The sequence below is a fragment of the Lethenteron reissneri genome, chromosome 39 (genome assembly GCF_015708825.2).
Source record: "Lethenteron reissneri isolate LAM-NWPU_2019-01 chromosome 39, ASM1570882v1, whole genome shotgun sequence".
NCBI lineage: Eukaryota > Metazoa > Chordata > Hyperoartia > Petromyzontiformes > Petromyzontidae > Lethenteron > Lethenteron reissneri.
In genome coordinates, this window is record NC_083817.1 from 12117778 (window position 1) to 12141190 (window position 23413).

Consider the following 23413-nt stretch of genomic DNA (forward strand, 5'->3'; position numbering starts at 1 on the left):
CGGACAAAACTTACTTGTGATCACCGTAAGTGCCGGTAATCCACAAACCTCGTGGAAATATCACGACAAAAATTACCCTTTCCGAAATGCAACGACGCTCGCTACTTGGCGCCGTGGCCCCCCGTTGGCCGTTGTTGGTGTCCGTGTGCGGCCCCATGCGCCCTCTGGCTTCCGCCGTGATTTTTTTACACAAAGGGAATCATATTGACATGCAAGGTACATTTTCCACCCATAATAATGATCAAATAATAATAATGATAGTCTCCAGAGAGCGCACCCTTAATGCCACAAGAGTTCAAGGCCACTTCACACGAGGTTAAGGCAAAACAAAAATTCAGAAAGACAAATGTGTAAACGCTCGTATAATTGTAAAAACACAAAGAGAAGGAAAAACTAAAGGGTAAAATTGTTGCAAGATACCGGAGTAAAATCAAAAGGCGAGAGTATAGAAATGGGCCTTAAGCCTTGAGTTAACAGTAGCTCCTGTGAGGCGACCTCTGATGCGTTGGGGCAGAGTTTCACAGTTGTGGAGCCTGAACACACAAAGCCACCTCCTCTCCTCCTGAGCCTTACCCTCGCAATGCAGAGCAGGGGCCACTGCTCTCAGGCGACCTCATCACACGCTGCTAAACATGAATGGGAACAACGAACTCTGACGAGTACATCTGGTGCCATTGCATGTCGTGCTTTAACCATCGGTAACAGAATTTGTAAAGCAATTCTACACGTATTACCTAAAGCCAGTGCAGAGAAGCGGTTAATATGGTAGGGTTTTCGCAGGTAAACATTTCATGAACCGAATCAAATATTACGCTGCTTGTACGTAACACTGCGTATGGATTTTTTTTCTCAATTGTTTGTGGACTGGTTGATGTGATCCCTGCGGCCAAATATATTTAACTCGCTCCACAACCATGCAAAGTGCGTATCTGCTGTGTGAGCGAATTGTGGCATTAAATGGAGACAATGAGTGGATATCACCGGAGATTTGAATTGTTACTGGCCTCAGAAGTCAAAGGAGCATCGAGGCGATGGAGACAACTCCTGTTTACAGCCCCCTGAATCATTTGAAGTAAGTACGGATTTCTATGGAGGGAGGAGAGTCTATCCAAAAAATAACTACAAATAATTGGTTTCTGGGTTGGGTCGCCGTGCGAGTAAAATTTGTGTCGTTACACCCTCCTTGACTCGACATAGCCAGTGAATAAAGTTGTCACGTGACGAACAACTGATTGCTGCTCCAGCAGCACATGGGTAGTGTTGGAGAGAGATCCACGCACATTTAACAATTGGGTGCGGACGTCTGGAGGAGGGTGTCCAACACGCATTGTACTCATGCAGCGAATAATAACATTGGTCACGAAAGCCTGGCGCCGTGTTAAGGACAAACACTGTGGACTTCCTCGCAAAGTGATTTTTTTTTAAATCTAACCATGAGGGATGATGGGAACTCACGGACCTTCCGATCGCGAGCCGCTCGCTCACCTTAGGAGCGTTTGTGACTTCACATTGCACGTGAGCACACGCTGCTACTGATAAGGTCGGGTGCTGTTTGTGATAATCACTGGAAACCTCTGCAGCTGAACGATATTAATAATAATCGCTCTTCTTCGACGATGTTTGAAGGATATATGTCTCTCTTTGAACAGGGTGATGGCATTGTCTATACATGTTTTTCAGCAGACCCGCCTTCAGCATTGCACTGTGTGAGGTATGAAATGTGTGCGGTCATTCGTTGACCATGCTGCACTCGAGACGTGTACATAATAAGTGAATCGATTGCTCAATATGCCGAGTGCTGCCCAGTGACCGGTTCCGAAGGCGTCGGGCACTCGGCGGCAGCTCCAGACTGGCAGAAGACATGACGCGGTCACCGAGCGCATGTGGTTTGAAGAGGACGGCAGCCGGACTCTTTGCGAGGGGTTTTGCAGTTCGGATCTGGCAGGTGGCCCAGGTTAATGCTGCGAGTGCATTAAACGTGAAATACTACGGCCCCGTCTCCTGAACTTGCAGTGGACGTTATACGTTGCGTGACATTCAAATACAAGTGGGGCCCACTGTGTGCCGGCGTCACGGTCCAAATGTTGCTCAAATTTGAAAAATGACCTGCAATTCGGATGTACACATCATTCAAGTTTGTGGGTTAGATCGTGTAAGTGATCCGCCACAGCCAACCAGTAAGTGTTGTCACGCAAACCAAACGTTCCAATGAGTTACTACTTCCGCCCACCAGTGATGCTATTGGAGAGTAACTCCACAACCATCACAATTTGAGTACCGTGACGTTTCGCCGGTAATGACATCATCCAGCGTCATCCGGGGCGATTTTGCCAGAATTATGAAGAGATCTACTTGCTTCCGGTCTTAAATAGGGCAAAGATTTACACAACAAAGTGATAAACATGCTCCCCTCCCCCCCACTTGCAGGGCTGGTGCCAAGTCAACTCTGTACCGTGGGTGACAGCTGCCACGGGAGTGCCCTTCGAATGTTTGAGATGAGGTGTGACTTGAGGCACTTTGGAGTTCCTGAGGCATTCAAGTGCCCGATAAATGCAACGATTGATGATGATTATTATTATTATTTCTGGTCTTCAATGGCTTACAGTTTCCCGAGGTCGCTTCATGCCACTGTACGCCCTGCACGACTGGCCCCCCGCACCAAGGAGGAATTAGTCTCGAGCAATAACAACAACAATAATAATAGTAATAGCAATAACAACAATAATAAGAGCACTGCGGATTGGGCACGCGGAAGTCTGCGTGTGGCATTCGTTTTTAGGTTTCCTGCGTATCGCGTTAGTAGCGGAATGTATTCCTCCGAGCAAACAACGAGCATTGTGAGAGCGGAACTCGACACAAGAGCACACTGAGCCACACGCATCTACACGACGAGCGATATCGGAGTTTTGTGGGTTTTTTTGTTATGCAGCAACGATGCAAGCAAGCATCCTTGCCCTGGACTGAGAGAGGCTGAGACAGCCCCCACTCTAAACGAGGGAATATGATTCATGGTCCGGCTCGCGTGTGTGATAATTATAAATGATAATAAACGTCAGTTTGTTTCTCCCGTGTGTTTTCTGTCTCGGTGCAAATGATTTGTGGTGTTCTGTCACGACTCCAACGCCACACACACATCTCTTTTTTTCCGAGAGCCCCATCGCTCCCCCTTGTTCACAAGTTGTAGAAGATCGCGGTCGCAGAGTTACCCACGGCCGGGCTTGTTTCAACAGGCGTGGCACCGAAGGAGATCAAGACCTCGAGCTGTCCTTGCCCCCGTGTCCCTTCTATGCCTCATGTCCTCCCAAAGGTTCTCACGCCCCCCCCCCACCACGCACTCCCCTTGGAAATCCCAATAACCAATAATACCCGCAATTCGCTACGAAGTGGCGGCAACGTCACCATGGCGCCTATGCCAGGCTAGGTGCACTTTGAGGTCACGTGAAGTGTCAAAGGCTCGTTCCTGACAGGTCACAGGACAGATCCAGCAGGTGCCAATGGGTTGACTGAGATCACTGCTGGCAGATACAAGAGATGTACGCCTCTGCTGTGCCAACTTTGCTGCTTTGTAGCCGCCCGGCGCTCCGCTCATTGTTGTGAGCGTTGCTCCTCTGCGCTCCGTTGTTGTTGTTGGAGGGCGACTGCCTCCAACTGTCCAGTAGCAGCGTTCTTCACGAGCCTCCCCAGTCAGTCCCCATGCTCGCTGGTCGAACGGACACAGATGAGGAGTGGCGATCCCGGGTGAGCAATCAGGATCGTCCCTGAAGCAGCAGCCAGCCCAATGGTCAACTTATTCTTCCACGCGTTTGTCCTACTCGTGTGGGGTCCACAATCCTTGCCAACCTCCACACTGCCCTGTCCTACGCCATCTCTCTTTCCACTCCTCAGGCCACCATGTCCGATCGCAGCACATCGCCCCATCTCCCTCTTCTTCTGCCTTCCTCTTGATCTCTCTCCTTCCACTTGCATCACTTGCACCTTCGGACCCACGTAATTTTCCTGTTCTCTCTGAACTTCTCGATCAATCAGTGCAAAGATTGCATCCATTGTTAACATTCCCTGTGAATCCAAACTCTCACCAATATCCACCAGCTTCGTCAGCCTCCTTTCTATGATCCTTTCCCAGTTCCATGGTGTGGCTCATCAATGATATGTAGTTCTGACACTTGTACATCACCTTTCCCTTCAAAGATGGGAACCATTCGGATATTCCCAAACAGCCCCATCAATATTTCAACACCCTTCTCTCCCATTGATTTAAACATCCATTGGAATCTCATCTGACCCCACTGCCTTTTGATATTTCATGCTCCCCAGAGCCGCCACTACCTCTTCTCTGGCTGTAGTCTCTGTAACTACTTCTACTCTTTGATGTTTCTCAGCCATCTCGTGTCTTGGGTTTTCCATATTCGGCAACTTCTCAAAGTACTCATTCCATCTCTAAACTTGATCTCATCCAAGATTGATCGTCCTTCACTGTTCTTAACGAGATTCACATGGTAGATGTCTCCCACGGTACTACCTGCTGCTTTCAGTATTCCACTCACCAGTTCCCATTTTTCATTCACGCTCCCCCTAGGCCTTACACTTTTTAAGTTCTCCCTGCTACAGTTCTTTTGTCTCACCTTCCTCTTCCTATCTCCTTTCACGACGCAGTCTCTCGCTGGTAATCTGTTGGTCAATCACAAACTCTCCCGGGATCACTTTGTAGTTTTCACTCTATTTAGGTGCTTTCTCCTCACCAAAACTAAATCTAGCTGGCTCTTCACTTCTCCACTCTGACAGGTCATCACATGTCCCTCCTGCTTCTGGAAGTAGGTATTCACCACTCCAAAAGCATTGGCTTGGACTATTTGAAGAATGTCCTCCCCCATTCCTACTGCCATATCCACATCCACCATGGTTCCTTTCATATCTGACCTTACTTCTTCCCACTCTTCCATTTAAGTCTGCGCCCATCACCACTGCTTCGTCTACCAGTAAGCTCTGAAGCTCCTGGTCTCAGCTCTCCCTTAATGAATCCTTCTCTTGCCCACTGCAGCCCATCTGCGGGGCTTATGCACACACCACATTTACAACCCCACTGTCCAGTACCAGTCTAACTATCTTCTGTCTGTCATTCAATCTTCTGATTTCCACACCTTCGTCTTCATCGCCTCAATCAGCACAACTCCAATCCCATTTCTCATTGCTGTTGTTTCATGGTATAGCAATTTAAAACCACACCCAATCTCTTTCGCTCTGCTGCCTTCCCGTTTTGTTTCCTGGATGCATGCAACGTTGACTTTCCTCCTCAAGCAGCCTGGTAATTCCTGACCTTTTCCTGTCATTGTTCCAATATTTCATGTGGCCAATCTTATCTTGCTCCCCAACAACCTTCTGCTCTTCCCATTTTGTTTCTGCATCTCGATGTGTGCAGATGACGCAACGACCACCGCCAGGTCTGCACTCCCTGCAGTGGCAAAGTCATTGGGTCCCGAGATTCTTTGCATCCTCTGCCCACTTCGGGGCTTCAGTGTTTTACAGCCGGTTGCCACCAGACGCCAACCCTCCTCCTTTATCCTGGCTTAAGATAGGCAGTAATGGCGGTGGTTGTTTGCCGCGAGTGACGATTAACATTTAATAATGGTCGCCCTTAGGCGTCCTTTATACGCGAGCCATATACACACGGGTCCTATACACACGAGTCCTTTACACACGAGTCCAATACACACGAGTCCTATAAACACGAGTCCTATAAACACGAGTCCTATAAACACGAGTCCCATACACATTAGTCCTATAAACACGAGTCCTATAAACACGAGTCCTATAAACACGAGTCCTATAAACACGAGTCCTCTACACGAGTGCAAATGAGCCACACTGAGGCATTGGTGCTCCTTTGTTTACATCCCCGCAGAGCCAGTGGTGGATGTTCCACATTCCTATGATGGGGATGGGGGGAAATGTATCCAGAGGAATACCGCTGTTGACTTCCCCAAAGAGGTGCACATTTTAAAGGACCATGGACAGGCGGAGGGATAATGGGCCAAGTCCAATCCCGCCTCCGCCAAAGGAGAAGGGGTCAGGCTTCTGTCCGTGATGACCCCTAGATATCTTTGGAGTGGGGTCATAGCGCTCTGGGCGACCACAGGAGGACACTTCAAGGGGTGGCACCTGCTGAGTGATTGTTTAGGTGGAGAGCGCTTGTGGTGGTTTTGGAGGGATTTAGTCGAAGTCTCCAGTGACAAAAATATGCCTCCAATAAAGATCAGCTGTTAGGATATTGGCAATGTTCTCGGGGTTGGTGTCCAGTGCAGTAAAGGCTGTGCTATCAGCATCGTGAACTTGCCTGATGATGTGCATGGCAGGCCACTGATCTATATAAATGTTACTTAGTGGCGGTGCTCGTATTGAGCACTGAGGGAGGCCATTGTTCATGGTTCTCTTGTGGCGGTGTTCAGCAGCGAGCTGCACCTTGAGAGTGCGGTTGCTGAGCATCAAGTAGGTGTAGAGTGGCAGGAGGCCGTGGCACCAAACGGTGTTATGGGCAGCAGATAGATCACCAGTTGCTGTGCCGGTTTTCTGTTGACTCCGGAGACCAGGCAATGATCAGACTGCAGCAGCGACGGCCAGTTTGAAATCTCGCTCGGTTAGGAGGCAGTTGAGTGTCGATAATGGGGAGAGTCTGGCACGGCACGTTCCGCCAGCTTGGAGGTGGAGGACACGATGGACTATAGTGGCCTGCAGCTGGAGTCTTGCGGCTTTCTGGGTTTCAGAATAGCGATGACTTTGGCTTGCTGCCATGCTTCCATGACTCTGCCTGTCCTGTGTATGACGGTGGAGAGATTTGCCAGCCATTGTTGTCCATGACTGCTCTAAATGTCTACGTGATAAGCCACATCGTTGAGCTATCATTTGTAGCTTAGGTCACTTCTGAAAAATAAGCTAAAAGCTCAGTGGGCTTTACCTGGTAAAATAAAACAGTTTCGTTTTATTTGAATATTTGTTATTAGTTATGTGCTTACCTCTCCTATATTTAGCACTCCTGTCGTCCTGTTGTATTGCTTGTTGTTGTAAGGTTCTGACCCCGTGCCCCCACTGGACATGTGTGAAAAAGAGCCTCATAGCTCATCGTATTCCTCCATTATAAATAAATACCCTGCGTCATACAGTCGCAGGTTCTATCAGCAACTCAGGACACGCAGGCCATCATATCCCCGATGCCTCGGTGGGCTTTGTTACCCCGAGGGCCGCTTCCACTACGACGGCGGTTGCGTGGCCTCCTCAGATCGTTGGCTCAAGGTGACGGGGAGCTGTTTCGGGGCAGCATGTGTGTGGCGAGCTTGTCCACTCCACTCCTCTTACTTGAGCAGGACAGAGCGCAGCGTTCACTGTGATTGTTGGCGCTCTGCGCTCTGTTGGATTTGAGGCACCCCGGGGTTGCTATGAAGACGATTTATCCATGGATCAAACGGGGTGGAAATTAAAAAAGAATAAAAAAAATACTCACATTTTAAGTGGAGAGACAGACACGTACAGGAGACAGAGTGCCAACGTATATATATATTTTTTATCTCGTTACTTATGTCGAGGTGCGGTGTGGAGACAACTCAGGCGGGATTTACTCCACAGAAGGACGTCCGTATGTACAATTCACTCACGAAGGGAGAGCGCCTGTGGGCACCGCGCGTATTGCCTGTCAGGGAGGGACGACTCTTGACAAACAATGCAGCGAGGAGGCACAAGTGGACATGCGTCACGGCCCCGGCACACGAACGTGGAGGCAAACACCAGCGGGCCGCCAGCGAGCGGCTCCTCCCGCCTCCTCCGATCCCCTCCTTGGACCCCCCTCTCCCCTCCCCCGGTCTGGAACCCCTCGCGCCTGCAGATTCGAACCTCTCGGCCAACCCCGTGGCCTCTACGACTCAGTGGTTCTCCACCTTCGTTGGCTACTGGCACCCAACAAAGGTTGAATTTAGTTTCAAACGAGTGTAGCCACCCTCCCCCACCACCTTGCATGACCCAACATGTTTCTGAAAAATAAATGTATGAATAATTTACATGCATATATCTATTTTTAAATCCTTTATATTAAGTTCACTTGCTTGCTTGCGCGCTTACGACCGTGCAAATCTTTCGGTCGTTTTTTAACCCACTTCCCGTGATCCAATCGAGCTGACATTTTGCACACAGACTCGTTGTGCGTGACAATTTATTTTCGTGAAATTTTCTTTCCATAACTTTACACTTTTTAGGAATATTTTTTTTATATTTAATTACCAATTGCTTAATGGTGGCAGGCAATCATCTGACCCATAGGTGGCAGCCATCTCAAGCCAGAGGACGAGAGGACTCTAGCCGCCACGCATATAAAGGATTTATAGTGAAAAACTTTGCTTTTACGGGTTAATTTTAAATCCTTTATATTAAGTTCACTTGCTTGCTTGCTTGCGCGCTTACGACCGTGCAAATCTTTCGGTCGTTTTTTAACCCACTTCCCGTGATCCAATCGAGCTGACATTTTGCACACAGACTCGTTGTGCGTGACAATTTATTTTCGTGAAATTTTTTGTTCCATAACTTTACACTTTTTATGAATTTTTAAAAATATTTAATTACCAATTGCTTAATGGTGGCAGGCAATCATCTGACCCATAGGTGGCAGCCATCTCAAGCCAGAGGACGAGAGGACTCTAGCCGCCACGCATATAAAGGAATTATAGTGAAAAACTTTGTTTTTACGGGTTAATTTTTTTGTTATTCATTGTCCATTTTGTGAGGTCTATCCTGACTAGAAAAATAACTGCAAGCGAAATAAATAAAAATTCGACGGGGCGCTCTTGCACGCGCTCGCTGTTCCTTTTGGAAACCCGCGTTGCTTACGGCCCATGAGTTTAGAAACGTCTTTTATATCCTTCTAGGGTACCATACGGATTGACATTGTATCGTAGTTATTTTATATTGGCAGATTCATACAAAACTAGCTACTACTGGCCAAGACTAATTAGAGAGTATATCGAAATTGAAAGAAATAAAAATAACTTTAACCGTTCCGATAGCTACCGCCTTAGTGCTGCGTGGAAACGAATCATCAAATAATACATTATTTAAATGCATGCCTATACCGGCCACCACACTTCAATAGTTTACCATTGGTACGGCTATTTTAATACACACAATGGACAGGAAGGACAAGATCAAAGGGCTCGCATAATGCGCATGCATCATGTACGTTGCCTCAGTAATCCCCCCCCCCCCCCCCACTTTGCGCAAGAGTGTAGAAGTGTGGTCACCACATCTACGCCTCTATATAAGGAATTAAACAGGTGGACTTCTCCACAAATCTGGCTGTCGCCTGATGAAGCTTGTTGTAATTACTGGCGAAACGTCGTACTCAGATTGTAAATGTTGTGGCTTGGATCTCCAACACACCGGTGTGCTGTACTAGTACACTACACTATACACTACATTATATACTACACTACTATACACTACACCAGGGGTCCTCAAACTTTTTAAACAGGGGGCCAGTTCACTGTCCCTCAGACCGTTGGAGGGCCGGACTATAGTTAAAAAAACGATGAACAAATTCCTATGCACACTGCATATATCTTATTTTGAAGTGAAGAAACAAAACGGGAACAAATACAATATTTAAAATGAAGAACAAGTAAAGTTAAATCAACAAACTTGCCAGTATTTCAATGGGAACTATGGGCCGCTTTTGGCTAATGAGATGGTCAATGTCCGGTTCCATATTTGTCACTGCTAGTCGTAACAAGTGATGCAAGCGTGCATCCGTTAGTCTAGATCTGGTTGGATATTTCAAATGTTTAATTCTGGAAAAAGTCTGTTCACAGACATAAGTGCTGCCAAAGATGGTTGCCATTTTGAGTGCATGGTTCTTGAGATGAGGATATGTCTCAGAGGGGAGAGATGCATAGAAATTATGAAGGCTGCTTGACTTGAATGCGTCTTTCAGAGAGTCACAATTCTGCAGTTCAGCCAGTTCCATTTGGTAAATTGTATCCACATTTTCAATGTCAATAGAAAATGGGTTACGGAAAAGCTGTTGGTGCTGTTCATGGAGATGAAACTCTTTAAATCTAAATTGGAACTCCTTTTGCAATTTTTCCAGTGAATCCACACATGTTTTGTTTGGGAATGCAACCAATGGTTTTTCCGCTAACAGATTTTGAGTTGTGGGGAGATGGCAGAAGTTTTCCTCCTTCACTTGTTTGATGAGGAGGCCTAATTTTACTTCAAATGCTTTGACATGTGATTGCATATCACAGATGAGTTTCCCCTTTCCTTGAAGTTGCACATTGAAACTGTTGAGTAGCTCTGTTACATCTGTCAGAAAGGCAAGGTGCCATTTCCATTCTGCATCATTGAGCTCTGGTACTTCTTTGTTTTTTGAAAACAGAAAAGCTGTAATCTGTGGAAGTCATAGAAATGTTTCAAAACTCTCCCTCGACTCAGCCAACGGACTTCTGTGTGGTACAGAACATCTTCATAGTCAACATTTAGCTCAGACAGAAATTCCTGAAATTGTCTGTGGTTTAGTGCATGAGCTCGAATGAAGTTAACACAAGATACCACAATTTTCATAACAGAGTCCCACTTCAGTGATTTACTACACAGCGCTTGTTGGTGGATGAGGCAGTGTATGGCTATTGGATGAGAATGGTTATGTTTGTCCATCTCTTGGTTAATGCGAGCAATTACTCCTTTCTTAGACCCCACCATGCTAGGAGCACCATCAGTTGTCACACTGGCTAGTTTAGCCCAGTTCAGCTCCAAACCATTCACAGTTTGGCAAACCTTTTCATAGATATCCTCTCCTGTAGTTGTTCCTTTGATGCTTTGCAGTGCAGCAAGCTCTTCTGTGACTTCGAAATAGTCATTCGTCCCACGAATAAAAATTAGAAGTTGTGCAGAATCACAACCATCATTGCTTTCGTCGAGTGCCAAGGAAAAATAGGAAAGTTTTTTTGTGGAGTTTTGCAAATGCTGATGCAAATTGTCTCCCATTTCTTCAATCCTCCGTGTAATTGTAGGTCCTGAAAGACTCACTGTACTAATTAAATCGGCCTTCTCTGGACACATCTCTTTGGCAACAGAAAGAAGGCATTCTTTAACAAATTCTCCCTCCACGAATGGTCTGCCAGTGCACGCTATTAGATTGGCAACTTGAAAACTTGCTCGTAGTGATGAAATATTTAGCTGCTTCGGCTTCACAAAAGTATTTTGCTGAGTTGTTAATGTATTTTTCAGTTTTAATATTTTATCTTTTCTCACTTCTCCGACCAAACAATCATATTAATCTTTATGTTGAGTTTCATAGTGTCGACGTAAATTTATTCTTTGAACACAGACACTATATTCTGGCATATCAGACACACAGCTCTTTCATTGTACTGCATGAAAAAGTAATAATAAGTCCACTGTTCTTTGAATATCCTACACTCCGAGTAAATTTTTCTCTTTCTTGACATCATTGTTTCCTAGGGAGTCAAAATTGCTATTAGTAAAATACCAATATATATATACAGCGCTACAAAAACAATATACCAGCAATAACTTTGCCCACACAGAGACATACAGACTGCACTGCCCATCAATGCAGTCTGATTGGGGGAACTCCGCTTTTACCCCAGGCTCACACTGGTGCGGGTGCCATTAAAAAGTTAATTACACCTGCAGTTTTGTTGACAGATCGCAGTGCGATCTGCGAACTCGCATAGGCATCTGATCGCATGGGGGAGAAGACCCATGCGATCCGATTCCACTGCAGGAAAAAAGAAGGCACATGTGCCTTTTTTCCGAATCTAATGCAAGTTCAGCCATACAAGCATATGGCTGAACTCGCACTGCTCACAACAGTATGAACCGGGGCTTACACAACATACAACATATAACCTCATACAACTGAATAGCAATCAGAATATAAATGCACTTACTGTCATTTAAATTGGGTTTCCTACTCCTCGGCTGTCTGTCACTGACCAGCACAGGAAAACAGCAGGCAGCCCCTCCAGAGATCAGAGATCACTCTGTTATTACCCCTCTATCATTTACTCAGCGGTGCGTGTGCTGGGGATCTACATCCCCAGCACACAGGAATATCACTGGGAGTGGAGCCGAGGGGCAAGTGAGGGGAGCTGAGGGAGGGAGAGCCAGTCTAGCGCAGCCAGGGGAGGGCTGGCAGCCTTAGGCCTGGGGGGCAAGTCCAGCCAATTGGCCCATTGAACCATTCACCAGCGCAGCCCAATGAGTGCCCACCGCCGCAGCTCAATCAGTGCCCACCGCCGCAGCTCAATCAGTGCCCACCAGTGCAACCAAATCAGTGCCCACCGCCGCAGCTCAATCAGTGCTCACCAGTGTAACCAAATCAGTGCCCACCACCGCAGCCCAATCAGTGCCCACCACCGCAGCCCAATGAGTGCTCACCAGTGCAGCCCAATTAGTGCTCACAAGCGCAGCCCAATGAGTGCTCACAAGCGCAGCCCAATTAGTGACCATGGGCCGGATAAATGTCCTCGGCGGGCCGCATGTGGCCCGCGGGCCGTAGTTTGAGGACCCCTGCACTACACTATACACTACACTACACACTAGTGCTGTACTGGTGACGAATTGGCCATGTTCTGTTTACGTGACAACCCTTACTAGTTGGTTGTGGTGGGTTTTAACGACACATTTATATATTTACGCGATCTAACCCAAAAAAACCTCTATAATGGAGATTCATACAACATGATCATTCACCAATTACTCTAATGTAGCACAGATATAATTTCTCACGTTGGTAAATCACCTCACGTAACCCCCGTTGGTAACCACTGCTCTTGGTCCCCGCAAAGGCAAGATATTTGTTGCTAAGTTTGATTCTTTATGCGTGCTCAAAAATTGATCAATTTGCCTATAATTAAGGATATATCCCGTTATTTAGTGATTGTATATATATTGTAGATAATTGGGGATGTATTAAGTACGTCTATTAAATATGTTGTCGATATTTGAACGTCTCTAAGAAATCAAACGTACTTTAAGCCAGCTTGACTCTTCTTTATCTATTTTGGACTTCGTTCCCACCGTACGTAGCCAACCCTGCTAATCTGAGGTGCGGGCAAGGACAACAAACTCAATAAAACATCAAAACTAAACACAATGTCGAGTTTGATGCAGAGTTTTTGCTTCGATGAAACCAATAGCTTCTGAAAAAAATCATCACTGATGGGATGTGTAAAAAAAGTGTTTTTACACATCCCATTTTTTATGCGGCGAGACAAATATGGGCAGGTAGGTGTATCATCAGCGTACTGTATTTATTGCGTTACTTATTATATCCGTGACGACACTCAGTGATTTAGTGGTTGAGTGTTATACACATGGGGTGGAGCAAGTGGGTTGTGACGGTCATGGTGCTTGAGACGGTGTACCTTAGACCGCACTCTATCACCGCATCGCCAGGAAACGGTGTTGTTGCGTTGTGTTGCACGGCAAATCATTAACCCCGGACGAGACTTTGGTCTCGTCAACTCAGCCGGTGCGGTGTCCGTAACCCATTCCTGCGCAGCGACATCGTCCGCGCGCCTCCGTGAGTCTCTGCTGAGAACCGCGTCCATCGAAGGCCGCGTTCACTTCGTCTTGGACCAGGGCCCAGTCTTCCATTTTTGTGCGGCTCACGTAGGTGTAGAGCAACGTAGCTTGCACTTCTACGTTGAGGTGGCTGATGAGCCAGACGATTGCGTCAGAGTGTATCGCTGTGATGATGTCTCCTTCCTATTTGTGAATCTGACATTGAGCCGCTCTGGCGAGATGTTCGCTACCTCTCAGGGTATACAGGAGGTCGTGTTTTCGACCCCGACCCTGATGTCCTCCGGATATTCCGTCTCCATTTAAAAACGTGCTTTTAGAGCATTTGGCCGCTATACTTTTCCACGTGATAAGCCACTTCGATGGGCGATCATTTGTGCCCAGGTTGCTTCTGAAAAACAGCTACATAGATCAGTGGGCCTTACCTCCTCAAGTTATGCACGTCGTTTTGGTGATATGTACGCCGTGTGTAACGCTGGGTAGGCTCCGTGGATTTTCATGCAATTTAAAAAAGAAAATTAATGAAAGGCTTCTTAAAATTGTTACTGATTACACTGGTCTACAATTCTTTAGACATCGTCTTCTTCAGAGATTAAATGTGCTGTTTATTATGGTTTTGATGTGCTGAATTCAAATAAGACAATTAAACAAATGATTGCCTATTGTTCCCAAGATATTAAAGTTTTTACATTTTAGGTCTATCTATATTTTGTAGATAGAGTTTTACTCTTAAATTGTAAACCTCGGTCTTTTCATGTGTTTATGGTTGGTTTACACTATAACATGTCACCTGGGCTGTTCATGTAACACTTAAAAATCAGCAAAAGGATTACAAAAAGAAAATGTATTATGAAACAAAAGGCAAAAAGCTATTATGTATATATAAGTACATAGTTTAGTCCTTATTCAGTGTCTACTCGGCGCTTCTTGGCTTGTCTCTTGTATTCATTAAATGGAGCATCTCTTGTCACTGTCCAGCAATAGTCTGCAAGCATTGATGGGCTCCATTTGCCCTAATAGCGTTTCTCCATTATCGCAATGTCCTGGTGACATCGCTCGCCATGCTCGTCGCTCACTGCTCCGCAGTTCGGTGGGAAAAAATCGAGAGGAGAGTGCAAAATATATATCTTTAGTGACATGCTGCAACCAAGGCTTTTGTATGCCGGAGGTTTTCCACTAACTCTCTTGTTGTTTCCGAGAAAATGTGTTGCCACTAACTGGAAGGCGTTCCATGCCGTCTTTCCTTGCCATGCAGTGCGATGTCAAATGTATAATCTCGAAGAAGTTCACGAATCTGAGGACCAACACCTTCCTTTATCTTAGCTTCACTTAACCTTGGAAAATTTCCACGGAGGTACTTGAAAGCTGCTTGTGTTTTGTCAAAGTTCTTCATCAGACCCAGCTTTATGTGTAAGGGTGGTAACAAAATCTTCCTTGATTCAACAAGTGTTGGATGCTGAACACTTTTCCTCCCAGGCTCTAATGACTGTCGGTGTGGCCAATCTATCTTGATGTAGTGGGAATCTCTCACGCGACTATCCCATTCGCAGAGAAAACAGCGGTACTTTGTGTATCCAGTCTGCAGACCAGGCAAGAGAGCAACAACCTTCAAATCGCCACAAAGCTGCCACTGATGTTGGTCATAGTTTATGTACCTCAAATGTTGTTTCATGTTGTCATGTTTCCTTCATATGAACTGCATGACCAACTGGAATTGATGGCAAAACATTGCCATTATGCAGCAAAACAGCTTTAAGATTAATCTTCGATTAATCTAATGAACAGTCTCCACTCATCTGGATCATGAACGATGTCGAGGGCTGCCATCACACCATCGATGTTGTTGCAGGCTACAAGATCACCTTCCATGAAGAAGAATGGGGCAATATTATTTTGACGGTCACGAAACATGAAAATCCTAACATCATTTGGCAGGAGATGCCACTGCTGCAGTCTAGAGCCCAACAGCTCCACCTTGCCCTTGGGTAGTTCAAAATCCCTGACAAGGTCTTTCAGTTCACCTTGTGTTATGAGGTGTGGTTCAGAGGAGGAGGATGGGAGAAAATCTGGGTTATGTGACCTTGATGGTTCAGGACCAGAAGTTTTAGCCTCTTCCTCCTCTGACTCAAGTGATAATGATTCTGGTGCATCAGGAACCGGCATTCCTTTTCCGTGGGGTACTGAGCATATAGCTGATGGAATGTTTGGATAATGCACAGTCCATTTTTTCTTCTTTGACACACCTTTCCCAATTGGAGGCACCATGCAGAAGTGTCAATTGCTGATGTGATCTGTTGGCTCTCTCCAAATCATTGGCACTGCAAAAGGCATATATTTCCTTTTCCTGTTCAACCACTGGCGAAGATTTGTTACACAAGTGTTGCAGCATATGTGTAGTGCCCACATTTTGTCCTGATCTCCAATTTTGCAGCCAAAAGAAAGTTTAAAGGCTCTCTTAACGATAGTGGTTATCGTGCGTTTTTGCGATGCAAAATACACTTCACCACAAACATAGCAGAAGTTATTTGCTTTGTTCACACAATTACGAGGCATCTCTGCTCACTTTGGCTGAACAGAATTGTGTCCCTTTGCAAAATCAAACACTGACAAATAAGAGAGCACGATACTGCATGATTTCTCGAGCTGATATAGGGCAATTTGTTCAGCAGAGGGATGTAAGCCTAGTTATGATTGCATCATCCATGACTTCTAGGAATAACATGATGCAATTCATATAATGTATGACGCAATATCAGGTTCAGATGCATCATGCATTATTTTGCTCAAAAAGCAAGTACTGTCCAAACCTAGTCATAGATGTATTCATAGATCCAGTCAGATATGTATTTTAGTCATTTGTGGTTAACATTGAGATCCCTTCGCTTTATAACTCTGCTGTTTCACTTTGATGACTTTTGCTCACAGTTAGAGTGAACATTTGTGAAAATTCGTGAACACAGACCTCTCCCCTTCCGATCAATAATAAATAGTAACAGCTTTTATATAGCTCGATGAAGGTGATTTACATAGAAACATTTTTCGAATAGAGAAATGCAATAAAATCTTTAAATTGTCGTGTTTTTCATGAAATATTTTTTTTCATGAATCCGTCATGTAACGGGAAATTACACGAGTAAAAAATAGTTTCGTTTAATATGCTCCATGGTCTGTTATCAGTGACCTCGGTGATGTTCGTGAAATGGGGTCCAAGTGACTAACCTCTCGGGCAGTGGTTTCAGCCACCTGTTGATTTTATGCCACACTAGTATCCGTAAGGCTACGACAAGTGGTGTTGAGAGATACTAGGATCGAGGTGGTGGTCTGATCGCTCTACCGCTGTGTCAACCGAGTGCGCGTGCGACCCCTGTCCGTGCAGCGCGACAGCGCCATGTCCGAGCCGGCAGGAGACACCGACACCGACGTGGATGCGGCGGCCGCCAACGGCGGGGGTCTCCCGCAAGGCCGTGGCGCTGCGCCCCCGCCAAACCCGGACCCCCTGGAGGGCGACGTGGACCTCTGGTGGTTTGAGAAGCCCCGGAGCTCCACCCTGTGCTTTTTCGCGTCGGTGGGTCTCTCCGTCGCTTGCATGATCGGGGCCGTCGTCATCATCGTCGATGTCTCGTACGCCCAGGTGAACTGGCAGTTTGGCGCGGCCATCTTCCTCTGCATGTGGAGCTTCCTGGTGGTCTTCAAGCTGCTGGTCATCTCCACCGTGCATCACATGAGCTTCGTCTATAGGAGGTCAACCGTGAGCTTCCTGATGGACGGAGGAGGCCTCGATGTCATCATCTTCCTGCTGAGCGGAGCCGGCGGCGTCATAGCGGGCTCTGCGATGCTCGTTGTCGCGCAACAGAGAAACTCCGGGGCGGCCGCCTGGACAGCCATGCACGGGGTCGCGGTCGTCCTCCTCGCCGGTGGCGGCATCATCCTCGTGGCCACGGTGGTGTACGGCGTCACGACACGCGCCTTCGTGCTGCTGGCCTCGTGCATGGTGCTCACGACAAGGCGGCTCCTGGCCAGGCTCGCCACGACCAGGGAGGGCCCCGCGGCCACGCAGCCCGTTGAACAAACGGCCAGCACGGCCAACCTGGTCGTGTAGCGGACAAACGGTGATGACCCTCTGATAGGCAACCACGCATCACCACTCACCGTGGTGTTATCCGGTAATAGCACAACATCGAACGAGGGTTTACCCCAAGCCAGCCAGATGGCTGCTCAGTATAGAGCGAGCGACTCACATTTGGAAGATTGGAAGTTAAAATCCTGGTAGAAGGGCTTGACTTGGCCCATTAACCTTTCAGGGTCGATAAAAATGAGTTCCACTTTGTGGGGAAAGATATCTGCGGGTTGTCTTATCGGTAGACACCATGCGACTAATTTCCACCACTGGCTCTGCAGGGCTGTAAACGGGAAATTAGCACCAATGCCTCAATGCCCAATGTGAGCAGGAAATAACTTTTGACTTTTTTCTTATATTTATCGTTTCCGATGCGATGCCTGGGCCTCCTTTCCTCTCACAAACGCACAGAGGAGCAAACGTTTCGGTACATGCCGGTATTGTATACCGGCGCTTCTCTGAACACCAAACACGCACGTGTCTACCCGCACTTTCAGGATGCTTCCTATTCCTACAACGCAACCCTTCTGCAGAGGGGAAACAAAGGGCATCGAACGTGTGCTGCTGCAAGGACGAATCGACTTCATACCGGCTCTTCTGCATTCATGCCACCGCCCCTAACGCGTCGATGTCGCATCACGGTTTCCAAACTGCACGTGCGTCTCGGTGATTGCGGCGACCGCTAGATATCACGCTCAAGTGGCAGGGCCGCACGGGATCAAGTGATCCTAAGTGAGTAGTCCTGGAACGGCGCGCGTGCCGTAGACGAACAGCTCCACCGGGCGTCGTTTGTGGGTCCAGCGTGCCGTGGTCGGCCTTGTAGCAGCAGCATCAGCGTGAGCGTTTGTCAGCTTGGGGAACTCTGAAGTCCAGGTGGCCGACCTCTGATCGTGACCTGGGACCTACGGGACGCGGCGGCGTGACCCGTCACCTCGTTTACGGCCGCAAGTGCCATCCCTTGGGGGTTCAGCCATCTCCGAGTGCAGTGGCTCCCCACCCCGTGCCGCAAAGCCCCCATGGGGAAGTGGCCCCCTTGAAACTGTCGCGGAAATTTGTGTTCACAAAGCAGCTATTTCTTGTTGCTGCCCATTGCACAAATGAATTATATATTTGGATGTATGTTGAAGTTCTTTTGCATCGTACGTAGCCAACCGTGCGGATTGGAGGTGCGATGATCGTTTATCGAGTTTTAGAGCCAGGCTGGCCAGGATTGGGTAAGGAGAGCACCACTTTTCAGCCAGTCAACTGGAGATCACACACTTAGATATTTATTGACTTCTCACTTTAACAAGAATGACATTTAATAACATGACAATTACATATATTTGAATTGTCAAATACATAATTGATGTTAGATTTTTTAAAATATTAATCAAGACAGCAGGTGCATTCGTTAGAGTGGTTAGAGTGGTTGTAAGTCTGTAAAATGTTACGGGTGCGCGTGGTCCGTGTAAAAACATTATGGTTGATGGTGACGCGCGGATCTAGAGTGGCCGCGAGCCACAAACCGAGTCGTCGAATCTCAACGAGTCTGTGTTTTTTAAATTGTTCATATGATCACATGGAGTCACTTTATAAACATGGAATTTACGGAATGTTAGTAGTACATGATATATGAATCTATATTCCAGGGCTATTTTGATGTGATGAAAACAATTTGCTCAAGTTTCTTTAACCGGGAGAGACCTCACGAGGCCTGGAAAGAGTCTAATTCTGCAATAGCGACTCGGGTCACGTTAGTTAGTTTATTGCGTTTTTGAGCCAGCTCGGCCAGGATTGGCCAATAACTTAGTCCACTTTTCACCCAGGCAACTGGAGAGCACAGACAGACTTAAGTGTTTCTAACCTCACGTGAACACTAATAATAACATATTTAAGAATCAAAATCACAAAAGCTACAATATGGAAACAAAGCACATCAAAGAAGTAAATAGAAATCAGAGCAAAATAACTGATCAGAAATCAAAGCAACTGTTACTGATTGTACGTGTCATGTTATGGGGATGCCTTGCTGGATGTAAACATTGATGTGCAATGTGAACCATGATGCGACGAAGCAGCGCTCAGCGTGTCGTGGTGAATGTGATCCGCCTTTGTCGTAATATATCTGCATAACGTGACTCCACTGTCCAATCTCTGGGTGTCAACAAAACGTATTTTAGCGATTGTGAAGCTATTTTAACCTCACCAGCAGCTATCAGCAAGCACCCAAATGCCCTACAAATACATCGTCATGTATGCGCCCCTCTTCAGTAAGGATTGAGACTGGCGCCTGAGAATACCACGTGTTCCAGGCAATGGCTGTGAGGCGGTGAGGGAATGTCACTTCGGTTGACAGTTACAACGGATTCTTGATGCTATCTGTGTTGAGTTTTGAGTGCTGTTGCCTTGTATGTCTGGAACTATTTTTCAGGATTCTCCGGTATCCTCCGACATGTGTCTGACTAGCTAACTATTTTTATTTTACCGGGGAAGGCCCATTGAACTGTAAGCGACATGGGCCACAAATGATAGCTCAACGAAGTGGTTTATCAATGTGGACATTTATAGCAGCCAAATACTGTAAGCGCATGTTTCTAAATGTGGAGGGGAAAACCGGAGGACCTGGAGAAAAATCCACGCGACCATGGGGAGAGAGAATGCGAACTACAAATACACAGGCGTCATGGTCGGGATCGAACCCACGACCTCCTGTATACCAGGGGAAGCAATTAACATCTCACCACCACGGCACCCAGGCCAAACAACCCCCTGCAGGGCCCCCTCTCGAGTGTTGGCGCTCAGCGAAATTTGCCACGGACCCACAAAATGGGTATTTGGCATGGCGGCTTTAGCGCCCACCTGGAGTCAGCACACGACGGAGGCAGCGAGTATGGGTGGATCACACACGTGTTGCGACACTCCCTTTCCGTGGGCGTCGAGGAGGGGGAGGAGGAAGCAAATCCCGGCTCGCCAGGAGAAGGCGTTACGGCAAAATGTGCACTCCACCTTCCTTTCATTGTGTTGAGCACTGCGTGCAGTCTTTGATCACCGCTCCTCCTCCCTCCCGATACGTTTCCATTCATTGGCTACCACAGTCTGATAAGCTCTCCAACCCCCCCCCTCTCCACCTCCCTTCAACTTGCTTATAAGGGATTACATCTTGAATCATTGCTTCACTTGATGCAGCTAATTCGGCTGTGACGGTCCCACCTGATGACGGAGACTTGTGTTGCCTCCGAAACGTCGTGATTTTTTATTTTAATTTTATTTTTATTTTGATGTTTTACTTACGTGACTTAACCGAAAAAACCTAAGAATATGCACTCCACCTGTTCCGTCTGTATGGGATAGAGCAGGGGTCGGCAACCTACGGCTCCGGAGCCGCATGCGGCTCTTTACGGGCTGCTTTTTGACGTGAGTACATGTACTCAGATGCATTGCGGCTCTTGAAATACTGAATTTTGTACCGAATTGGAAAGAAATGGCTCTTCTTGTTATTTTGGTTGCCGACCCCTGGGATAGAGGGTTGTCCCCTCGCACGTATGGGGTTTCTCCAGGCGCTCCGGTTTCCTCCCACACTTAAGCACTTATTAATTGGCCGATAACCCCTTCGCGTACAGAGAACCGCAGAGCTTGGGTAATTGTTGGCGCCGGCTCACAGCCGTGGCTGCCTTGCCCGCTCGTCCGTAGTTCCTCCTTACAAGGAACTTGCAATCGGGAGGTTGCAAGTGCAAATTCTGTGTGTGGGGGGCGGGGGGTGTGTTTTACTCGGCCCATACCACTTTGTGGGGGACGTCAAGCAGTGGTTATCATATGCATAGCCACCTGGCTCATAGGGATGTGGAATGTCCATAGGGATGTGACAATTATATAGGCATGTGGAACTTCCACCACAATGTGACGATGGCCGATGGTCAAGACTCAAGACCAAAAACTGAGTGAGCAAAAGGAGGCAAGACGGCGACAGAGGCCGCCCCCTGTGGAGATGGAGCAACGAACCTCAGCTTTGCGCACACGAAATTAGCAGACGACGTGACGCAGTTGAGGGTTTACGAGCCGTCAGGTGAAGTGTCACGAGGTGCACGGTCCGTGAATGACGTCACGAGGCGTGGTGTGAGCGGATGGCGTCACGAGATGTGGTCGTCGGTAGGCTTACGTCACGGTGCGTGGTATCGGAAGATGACGTCACGAGGCGCGGGGATTAGCGGATGTCGTCATGTACCCGGCAGTGACGTCATCCCGCTCCTGGTTGCCGTGAGAACGGCCCTGACGCCTGAGTCGCGGTTCCAATACGAACCTCGCCTCCTGCAGTCGCGAAGTTTTCTTCGTCTCCAGAGAAACTCTCCGGGCATTTGGAGAAACCCCCGGCGGCGCGTGGTTTACGAAGCCGCAGCAGCAGCAATGTGAGTCGCGCGAGCTGCGTGCGAGTGGCGAGCACGGCGAGGCGAGGCCTACTCACCGCCTGCTTACCGCGTTGACTCTCCACCATCACGCGGCTCAATGTAACCGCGTGTCAGTACAGTCAGGGCAGAGCCAGTGATGGCAATTCCACGTTCCTGTGGCGGGGAGCCTATCCATAGGACACGACAAGAGCGCAGCAATACAAAGCAGTTTGTTTATAGAGCGGTGGCCTTGGGAGGCCTTCATCCAGTGGAGACCTCTCAAGTTGTCGGTGCCGCTTGGCACCGCGTTCGTGGTTCCAATGTCTTGATGTGGCATATAACAGCGACTTGTGTGACAACCACTTGCGACGAACGGCGTTGTCATTCACACCGCGACGGCTAACGAGTTGACCCATTCACTAATCAAGGCCACTCAGACGTAAACACATGATTGCTTGTTGATTGATACTTTGTAAACGTGGACTAACTGAGTTGATCATGGCTCCTGCTGATTCCTAATGCTTCTCAAGGCGCTGTCCATAACGTGGGGGACATGGGAACTCAAGGGAGGGGATTGTGCGTGTAAAGTGCAAACTGGAGCACTTAAAAGATGGTAAAACAGTCGTGAACAGAGAGACGGAGCCTGGACTTGGGTTGGGGTGGGCTGGCGGGTGGAAGGGAGTCCCGTTCCAAGCGATGGCGTTAACAGTAGAGGAGTGACCCCTTGTTGAGTGCAGGTTGGTTGAGGTGTTTGCAATAAGTCCTCGTTTGTTGGAGTTTAGGACACGTGAAGGAGAGAAGAATGAGATAAGAATAGAGAGGTAGGAGTCTTGAGTGGAGGGGAGTAGATTAAGACGAGAGTGGAGAGGTAAGGCAGGGGGTGAGTTCATGGAGGATCTTGAAGGTGATGAGTGTTTAACTGGCGGTGAACTTGGAGCTATGGAGTGATGTGGTACAGGATGTGGAGCTGAGTGGACTTGCCGATGACAGGTACCAGCGGTGTCAAGATCGGCCTCTGTGGAGGAGGCTCGTGAAGGACGCTACTGGGCAGTTGGAGGCAGTCGCCCTCCAACAACAACGGAGGGCAGATGAGCGACGCTCACAACAACGAGCGGAATGCCGGGTGGCTAAAACAACAAGTTGGCACAGTCGGGGGCACAGGTGGTGCATCGGGCAGTCATCGATATTATTCCAACCATGGCACCTGCTGGGTCTGTCCCGTGACCTGTTGCGGGCGTTCAACACTTCACGTGGCCTTAACGTGCGCCCTCGTGACGTCACCACCACTTAGTGGCGAATGGCGGCTGCTGTTGTTGTTGAACTTGGAGCTCGTGGAGGAATTACAAGACTG

At 47.7% G+C, this 23413-nt stretch overlaps 2 protein-coding genes across 3 annotated transcripts in view; both read left to right on the top strand.

The window, feature by feature from the left end:
- The first annotated feature begins 13454 nt into the window (after positions 1-13454).
- Positions 13455-19293, top strand: TMEM125 (transmembrane protein 125). 2 transcript variants are annotated; one of them, XM_061567531.1, is made up of 2 exons: positions 13455-13582; positions 16958-19293. In XM_061567531.1, the coding sequence occupies exon 2, from the start codon at positions 16970-16972 to the stop codon at positions 17678-17680; it is 711 nt and encodes a 236-aa protein (XP_061423515.1). In that variant the 5' UTR covers positions 13455-13582; positions 16958-16969; the 3' UTR covers positions 17681-19293. The 2 variants fall into 2 exon arrangements, with proteins under 2 accessions (XP_061423515.1, XP_061423516.1); XM_061567532.1 differs by having other exon boundaries at positions 13562-13675.
- Positions 19294-21901: 2608 nt separating this feature from the next.
- Positions 21902-23413, top strand: part of IFT74 (intraflagellar transport 74) — a 54311-nt gene continuing 52799 nt past the window's right edge. Inside the window, exon 1 of the mRNA XM_061567430.1 lies at positions 21902-22083. Within this exon, the coding sequence (XP_061423414.1) occupies positions 22082-22083 (2 nt within the window). The 5' untranslated portion in view covers positions 21902-22081. The remainder of the gene's footprint in view (positions 22084-23413) is intronic.

Excerpts from the sequence above, each read along its gene's own strand:
- TMEM125 (XM_061567531.1), top strand. The coding sequence starts at position 16,970 with ATGTCCGAGCCGGCAGGAGACACCGACACCGACGTGGATGCGGCGGCC.